The sequence below is a fragment of the Salvelinus sp. IW2-2015 genome, linkage group LG4q.1:29 (genome assembly GCF_002910315.2).
Source record: "Salvelinus sp. IW2-2015 linkage group LG4q.1:29, ASM291031v2, whole genome shotgun sequence".
In the NCBI taxonomy this organism is placed as follows: Eukaryota; Metazoa; Chordata; class Actinopteri; order Salmoniformes; family Salmonidae; genus Salvelinus; species Salvelinus sp. IW2-2015.
The window spans coordinates 68,419,985-68,429,417 of NC_036842.1; the positions used below are offsets into that span (position 1 = coordinate 68,419,985).

The 9,433-nt window shown below is 40.5% G+C and overlaps 1 protein-coding gene across 4 annotated transcripts in view; it reads right to left on the reverse strand.

Annotated features, from left to right (window-relative positions):
* LOC111962414 (S phase cyclin A-associated protein in the endoplasmic reticulum) overlaps window positions 1-9,356 on the reverse strand; it is a 141,017-nt gene extending 131,661 nt beyond the window's left edge. For all 4 annotated transcript variants that reach the window (XM_023985492.1, XM_023985490.1, XM_023985489.1 and 1 more), the window contains exon 1: window positions 9,056-9,356. In XM_023985492.1, coding sequence (XP_023841260.1) covers window positions 9,056-9,232 — 177 coding nt within the window. In that variant the 5' untranslated portion in view covers window positions 9,233-9,356. The remainder of the gene's footprint in view (window positions 1-9,055) is intronic.
* Window positions 9,357-9,433: the final 77 nt, after the last annotated feature.

Below are 9,433 nucleotides of genomic sequence, written 5' to 3' on the forward strand. Positions count from 1 at the left end.
ATCCCTTAACCTCTCTGGGATAGCGGGACGGTAGCGTCCCACTTGGCCAAAAGTCAGGGAAAATGTAGAGCGCCAAATTCAAAAAATGATATAAAATCAAACATGTAAGATACCAAATTAAAGCTACACTCGTTGTGAATCCAGCCAACATGTCAGATTTCAAAAAGGCTTTTCGGCGAAAGCATAAGATGCTATTATCTGATGATAGCACAATGTCAACAAAGAGAGAGTAGCATATTTCAACCCTGCCGGCGCTACTCAAAACGCAGATATAAAATATAAAACATGCATTACCTTTGACGAGATTATTTTGTTGGCACTCCAATATGTCCCATAAATATCACAAATGGTCCTTTTGTTCGATTAATTCCGTCCATATATATCCAAATTGTCCATTTATTTGGCGCGTTTGATCCAGAAAAAAACAGCTTCCAATTTGCGCAAAGTCACTACAAAATATCTCAAAAATTACCTCTAAACTTTGCCAAAACATTTCAAAGTACTTTTGTAATACAACTTAAGGTATCTGTAAACGTTAATAATCGATCAAATTGAAGACGGGTCTATCTGTTTTCAATACAGGAGATCAACAAACTAACGCTACTTTTTTTTAGTCTTGCGCAACTCTCAAACAGTACACATGACGTTACACTGCTTCCTGATGGCCTTCTTCATTGCACAAATTAATAACCTCAACCTATTTCCTAAGACTGGTGACATCCAGTGGAAGCAGTAGGAACTGAGAACAGATTGATTAGAAATCTGGCTTCCCAATGAAACCTTGAACAGACAATGACTTAAAAAAAATAAAAAAAATAATGGTTAGTCCTCTGGGTTTTGCCTGCTACATAAGTTCTGTTATACTTACAGATATGATTCAAACAGTTTTAGAAASTTCAGAGTGTTTTCTATCCAAATCTACTAATAATATGCATATCTTATATTCTGGGGATGAGTAGAAGGAAGTTGAAATTGGGCACGCTATTTTTTCAAAAGTGAAAACTCTGCCCCCTATCCAAGAGAGGATAATAACCTATATGGGATAGGGGGCAGTATTTTCACATTCGGATGAAAAATGTGCCCAAAGTAAACTGCCTGTTACTCAGGCCCAAAAGCTAGGATATGCATATGATTAGTAGATTTCGATAGAAAACACTCTGACGTTTCTAAAACTGTTAGAATAATGTCTGTGAGTATAACAGAACTGATTTGGCAGGCAAAACCCGAGCACAATCCACCCAGGGAAAAACATTTGAGGTCATTGTGTTTTCCAATGGTTTTCTATGGGAGGCCTGATTTATTAGGGCCCAGATTGCAGTTCCTATGGCTTCCACTAGATGTCAGTCTTTTGAAATTGTTCGATGTTTTTCTTTTGAGAAATTAATAAGTAGGGCTGTTCTTTGTAGGTGTGACTCTGAAGGGCTTTCGACTTTTGTTGCGCGTGAACTGGAGTGCGCTTCACACTGTTTTTATCCGGTATTAGAAACAGTTTATTCCGTCTTAAATGTTATCATTTATTTACCTGAGGTTGAATTAGGAACGTTGTTTGAAATGTTTGGACCAAGTTTACAGGTAACTTATTAGATACTTTGTAGTCATGTTGGAACCGGTGTATTTCTGAATCAAACGCGCCAAAAATTTGACATTTTTGGGATATAAAGAAGGAATTTATCGAACGACCATTCATTGTGTCACAGACATTTGAGATTGCAAAAAGAAGAAGATCTTCAAAGGTAAGGCATTTATTATATGGCTATTTCTGCCTTTTGTGTGGCACCTGCCTGGTTAAAAAAATATTTTCATGTGTTTGTATGCGGGGCGCTGTCCTCAGATAATCGCATGGTCTGCTTTCACCGCTTTATTTTGATGTATTACATGAATGTTGAATATTGATATTTCTGTAGTTAGAATTTGGTGCGCTGCAATTTCACTGGGTGTTGTCAAATCAATCCCACTAACGGGATTCGAGCGGGATTCGCGCTTAGGGATCCCTAAGTTAAGGGACATGGGCAGCTGTGAGGAGGGTTTATTCTCCAGGTCTTTAACTGTTTTCCAGAACTTCTTGGGGTTGGACCCACAGAGAGAGAAATGCTCTTTAAAGTAACTAACTTTTATTCACGACTCTCTCCAAACACACACACGTTGCCGCTACCATTTATTTTTTTATCCTGCTGCTCAGCCACTTTACCCCTTACTGTATGCATATTAGAGGTCGACCGATTAATCGGAATGGCCGATTAGAGCCGATTTTTTTTTTTTTTTACACCTTTATTTAACTAGGCAAGTCAGTTAAGAACACATTCTTATTTTCAATGAAGGCCTAGGAACGGTGGGTTAACTGCCTTGTTCAGGGGCAGAACAACAGATTTTTACCTTGTCAGCTCAGGCATTCAATCTTGCAACCTTACGGTTAACTAGTCCAACGCTCTAACCACCTGCCTCACGAGGAGCCTGCCTGTTACGCGAATGCAGTAAGAAGCCACGGAAAGTTGCTAGCTAGCATTAAACTTATCTTATAAAAAACGATCAATCAATCATAAACACTAGTTATAACTACACATGGTTGATGATATTACTAGTTTATCTAGCGTGTCCTGCGTTGCATATAATCGATGCGGTGCGCATTCGCGAAAAAGGACTATCGTTGCCCCGACGTGTACCTAACCATAAACATCAATGCCTTTCTTCAAATCAATAAACAGAAGTATATATTTTTAAACCTGCATATTTAGCTAAAAGAAATCCAGGTTAGCAGGCAATATTAACCAGGTGAAATTGTGTCACTTCTCTTGTGTTCATTGCACACGAGTATATGCAACAGTTTGGGCCGCCTGGCTCATTGCAAACTAATTTGCCAGAATGTTACGCAATTATGACATAACATTGAAGGTTGTGCAATGTAACAGCAATATTTAGACGTAGGGATGCCATCCGTTAGATAAAATACGGAACGGTTCCGTATTTCACTGCCTGTTCACACCGCTACCATCCAGAAGGTGAGATCAGTACAGGTGCATCAAAGCTGGGACCGAGAGACTGAAAAACAGCTTCTATCTCAAGGCCATCAGACTGCTAAACAGAAATCACTAAGTCAGAGAGGCTGCTGCCTAAATTGAGACCCAATCACTGGCCACTTAAATAACTGGATCACTAGTCACTTTATACAATGCCACTCTAAATAATGCCACTTTAATAATGTTTACATAACTTACATTACTCATATCATATGTATACTGTATTTTATATAATCTATTGCACCTTGCCTATTTTATTTTTTTACACCTTTATTTAACCAGGTAGGCTAGTTGAGAACAAGTTCTCATTTGCAACTGCGACCTGGCCAGGATAAAGCATAGCAATTCGACACATACAACAACACAGAGTTACACATGGAATAAACAAACATACAGTCAATAATACAGTATAAAAAAAAGAAAACAAAGAAGTCTATACACAGTGAGTGCAAATGAGGTAAGATGAGGGAGTTAAGGCAATAAATAGGCCATGGTGGCGAAGTAATTACAATATAGCAATTAAACACTGGAATGAGAGATGTGCAGAAGATGAATGTGCAAGTAGAGATACTGGGGTGCAAAAGAGGAAGATAAATACATAAATACAGTATGGGGATGAGGTAGATAGATGGGCTGTTTACAGATAGGCTATGTACAGGTGCAGTGATCTGTGAGCTGCTCTGACAGCTGGTGCTTAAAGCTAGTGAGGGAGATATGAGTCTCCAGCTTCAGTGATTTTTGAGGTTTGTTCCAGTCATTGGCAGCAGAGAACTGGAAGGAAAGGCGACCAAAGGAGAAATTGGCTTTGGGGGTGACCAGTGAGATATACCTGCTGGAGCGCGTGCTACGAGTGGGTAATGCTATGGTGACCAGTGAGCTGAGATAAGGCGGGGCTTTACCTAGCAGAGACTTGTAAGATAACCTGGAGCCAGTGGGTTTGGCGACGAGTATGAAGCGAGGGCCAACCAACGAGAGCGTACAGGTCGCAGTGGTGGGTAGTGTATGGGGCTTTGGTGACAAAACAGATGGCACTGTGATAGACTGCATCCAATTTGTTGAGTAGAGTGTTGGAGGCTATTTTATAGATGACGTCGCCAAAGTCGAGGATCGGTAGGATGGTCAGTTTTACGAGGGTATGTTTGGCAGCATGAGTGAAGATTGCTTTGTTGTGATATCGGAAGCCGATTCTAGATTTAATTTTGTATTGGAGATGCTTAATGTGAGTCTAGAAGGAGCGTTTACAGTCTAACCAGACACCTAGGTATTTGTAGTTGTCCACGTATTCTAATTCAGAGCCGTCCAGAGTAGTGATGCTGGATGGGCGGGCAGGTGCGGGCAGTGATCGATTGAATAGCATGCATTTAGTTTTACTTGCATTTAAGAGCAGTTGGAGGCCATGGAAGGAGAGTTGTATGGCATTGAAGCTTGTCTAGAGGTTAGTTAACACAGTGCCCAAAGTAGGGCCAGAAGTATACAGAATGGTGTCGTCTGCGTAGAGGTGGATCAGAGAATCACCAGCAGCAAGAGCGACATCATTGATGTATACAGAGAAGAGAGTCAGCCCGAGAATTGAACACTGTGGCAGCCCCATAGAGACTGTCAGCGGTCCGGACAACAGGCCCTCCGATTTGACACACTGAACTCTATCAGAGAAGTAGTTGGTAAACCAGGTGAGGTAATCATTTGAGAAACCAAGGCTGTCGAGTCTGCCAATAAGAATGTGGTGATTGACAGAGTCAAAAGCCTTGGCCAGGTCGATGAATACGGCTGCACAGTATTGTCTCTTATCGATGGCGGCTATGATGTCGTTTAGGACCTTGAGCATGGCTGAGGTGCACTCATGGTCAGCTCTGAAACCAGATTGCATAGCGGAGAAGGTACGGTGGGATTCGAAATGGTTGGTAATCTGTTTGTTAACTTGGCTTTCGAAGACCTTAGAAAGACAGGGTAGGATAGATATAGGTCTGTAGCAGTTTGGGTCTGGAGTGTCACCCCCTTTGAAGAGGGGGATGACCGTGGCAGCTTTCCAATCTTTGGGAATCTCAGACGATATGAAAGAGAAGTTGAACAGGCTAGTAAAAGGGATTGCAACAATTTCGGCAGATAATTTTAGAGAGGGTCCAGATTGTCTAGCCCAGCTGATTTGTAGGGGTCCAGATTTTGCAGCTCTTTCAGAACATCAGCTATCTGGATTTGGGTGAAGGAGAAATGGTGGGGGCTTTGGTGGGTTGCTGTGGAGGGTGCCGGGCAGTTGACCGGGATAGGGGTAGCCAGGTGGAAATCATGGCCAGCCTTAGAGAAATGCTTATTGAAATTCTCAATTATAGTGGATTTATCGGTGGTAACAGTGTTTCCTAGCCTCAGAGCAGTGGGCAGCTGGGAGGAGGTGCTCTTATTCTCCATGGACTTTACAGTGTCCCAGAACTTTGAGTTTGTACTACAGGATGCAAATTTCTGTTTGAAAAAGCTAGCCTTAGCTTCCCTAACTGCCGCTCAGCCATGGCTCTTCAATATATTTATATGTACATATTCTCATTCACGCCTTTAGATTTGTGCGTAACAGGTAGTTGTTGGGAAATTGTTAGATATTACTGCACTGTCAGAACTAGAACCACAAGCATTTCGCTACACTCGCATTAACATCTATGTGACCAATAAAATTTGATTTGAATTCATCCTTCAGTTCAGACAGTGAGAAAGTCATCCATTCTGTAATTTGTTTGAGTTGCAATAGGAACAAAATCAAAGAGAATAGAACAGCCTTAGCCATCTTTATTGAAATCCATGTGTGTATTCAAAATTAATCTAAATTCTTAAGCCTATTACTTTAATAATTCAATGTTTTATTTAGGCCTACCCAAATATTAAAAATAAAAACAGGCCTTCAATTTATAGGCATTGCAATTTAGGCTATAATTTTGGGTACTAGTGTCTTGCGGAATAGTTTTAGAACTCGATTTGTGTTTTATAACTGTTCTTATTATATGCCTCCCCTTAAAGAGACCCTAGCTCACAGGGTTCTAAATATAGCCTCTAAATAAATTGTCAACAAAATAGTTGAATAAGCACATGCAGTGGCTTATAGGGAAAACATATCTGGCAATAAGAATAGGCTATAGATTGTCTTGACCATTTGGGACCCCATGGTTAATTCACTCAGGACAGGTTATAGCCAAGACTTAGTCAATATTTTGTTTTGTCTCATTTATTTATATGGATATAGCCTCTGCGTGATGGGGTTGTGCAACGCAAAAGGCTATAACAAGCCTACATACAAAGTGGAATTTGCAAAAACAGTCAAAATGCTTAATATAAGGCTTACAGTCCGTGTTCCCAAATACTGGAAAAAGTGAGATTCATTAGGTTACATGATACCCACAGGATCCCCACACCGCTGTAAAAATAAATTATGCAATTATATGGCAATTAAATAACACACAACAGAATGGCATATTTAGATAGTGGAATAGGCCTAGCCTAAATCATATTTACTTTCTATTTTGCAGCTCTGGCGGTTATTCTAGAAAAGGCTCTTCAAAGTCATTTGCTGGAGGCCCAACCCTATGTAGCATAGCGCCAACTATTGGTGTAACGTCGTTATTGAATGGCGTTCTAAAACAACCTCTAGGCTTTTATTTTGGAAATGAAACCGGAAGATGCAAAGCAACTAACGTCTGGGCTAGAGTTGCTTTATTGACAAGCTAACTTCGTCTAGCAACTTTCAGTTCTGTCCTTTGCAGATGCCACCTTTCTGACAATGTGTACATATAAAAAAATATCTGTAACCGAGGAATAGGAAACAAAGTAATAATTGAACGTGTAAATGTTAATTCATAGTCGTAACATAGGGTTTTGCACGTTTACAGACCTAATTTATCTGTTTCATGTCACGCATGGCTTTTCTTACGATCCAAACGATACATACATTAAACCTTTCGGCAGCTCGATGGCTCCATAAAAATCCATCTCGTTCCATCTTCTCACACTGGGCTTCCTCTCAAAACCAGTTTTGGTAGTGAGTGGAAAGGCCAAGCGGATGCTTCACATTTATACATCCAGTGAAATGTCGGTCTCATTGTTCTGTGACAACTACACACACTATCGGTCAAACGTTTTAGAACACCTCATTCAAGGGTTTTTCTTTATTTTTACTAATTTTCTACATTGTAGAATAATAGTGAAGACATCAAAACTAGGAAATAACACATGGAATCATGTAGAAACCAAAAAGGGTTAAACAAAATCTAAATATATTTTATATTTGAGATTCTTCAAATAGACACCCTTTGCCTTGACAGCTTTGCACACTTTTGGCATATTCTCAACCAGCTTTATGAGGTAGTCAACTGGAATGCATTTCAATTAACAGGTGTGCTTTGTTAAAAGTTCATTTGTGGAATTTCTTTCCTTCTTCGTGCGTTTGAGCCAATCAGTTGTGTTGTGACAAGGTAGGGGTGGTATACAGAAGATAGCCCTATTTGATAAAAGACCAAGTCCATATTATGGCAAGAACAGCTAAAATAAGCTAAGAGAAATGACAGTCCATCATTACTTTAAGACATGAAGGTCAGTCAACATGGAGAATTCAAGAACTTTGAACGTTTCTTCAAGTGCTGTAACAAAAACCATCAAGCACTATGATGAAACTGGCTCTCATGAGTACCCCCTCAGGAATGGAAGACCCAGTTACCTCTGCTGCAGAGGACAAGTTCATTAGAGTTACCAGCCGCAGAAATTGCAACCCAAATAAATGCTTCACAGAGTTCAAGTAACAGACACATCTCAACATCAACTGTTCAGAGGAGACAGCGTGAATCAGGCCTTCGTGGTCGAATTGCTGCAAAGAAACCACTACTAAAGGACACCAATAAGAAGAGACTTGCTTGGGCCAAAAAACACGAGCAATTGACATTAGACCGGTGGGAATTTGTCCTTTGGTATGTATGGAGTTCAAATTGGAGATTTTTGGTTCCAAACGCCATGTCTTTGTGAGTCACAGGGTGGGTGAATGGATGATCTCCACATGTGCATTTCCCACCGTAAAGCATGGGGGAGGTGTTATGGTGTGGGGGTGCTTTGCTGGTGACACTGTCAGTGGTTTATTTAGAATTCAAGGCACACTTAACCAGCTTGGCTACCACAGTATTGTGCAGCAATACGCCATCTCATTTGGGGTTTTTTACTTAGTGGGACTATCATTTCTTTTTCAACAGGACAATGACCCAACACACCTCCAGGCTCATAAGGGCTATTTGACCAAGAAAGGAGAGTAATGGAGTGCTGCATCAGATGACCTGGCCTCCACAATCACCAAACCTCAACCCAATTGTGATGGTTTGGGATGAGTTGAACTGTAGAGTGAAGGAAAAGCAGCCAACAAGTGCTCAGCATATGTGGTCACTCCTTCAACACTGTAGGAAAAGCATTCCAGGTGAAGCTGGTTGAGAGAATGACAAAAGTGTGCAAAGCTGTCAAGGCAAAGGGTGTCTATTTGAAGAATCTCAAACATATTTTGATTTGTTTACTAAATTATTCCATGTGTTATTTCATAGTTTTGATGTCTTCAATATTAATCTACAATGTAGAAAATTGTAAAAAATTAAGAAAACCCTTGATCTAAAATGTTTGACAGGTAGCGTATAGTTAACATAACGACACAAGAAAATATTATTTACTTTGGACAAAAGGAATAAAACCCCTATCGAAAGGGCATGCAACTCAACACACCATTAGCTACTTTAGTTGGCTAGCTGGGTCAAAATAGCCGTGGGTTTCAGCTGAGCGGAGTTAGCGACAACATAACGAACGCTACAGAATAGCGACAGTAGTAGCCCAGTTAGCTAACTATCTAGCGCTCTATCAATTAATCAATCAATTAAATGTATTTAAAGCCCTTTTTACATCAGCAGATGTCACAAAGTGCTTATACAGAAACACAGCCTAAAACCCTCTGCTAAATTGGTATATTTTGTTGGCTGGCTAAACACGGTCTTACTTTGCTGGTGTATTATACAGTATAACTTGAAAATAGAGCTAGCTACCTTCGAGGCAACGGTTATGGGAGTATTCCTGCTTTTGCCTCCTCCATGCGAGGATCCAGAGCTGTTGCTGCCAGACCTCTCCCTCCCGTCTCCGCCTTGCCCTTGTCCAATTCTAGGGCCGAGTCGGTGTTGACCAGCGCCACGCCGTCGTCCATCGTGGCGACTGTCTTTTGACATTGACGTAAATGTAATTCAATTCTCGGGGTAAAAATTATTTTATTTGAAAATGATCTAACTTGTCGCGTTTTCGGTGTTGATGGAAACGACATAAAACACCACTGACAGCTAAAAGCAACCTAGCTTTTTGCAGGAAGAGTATGATCACATTTATGACAGACATATAGGATATCCAATCATGAATTGGTTTGGTGGTAACTG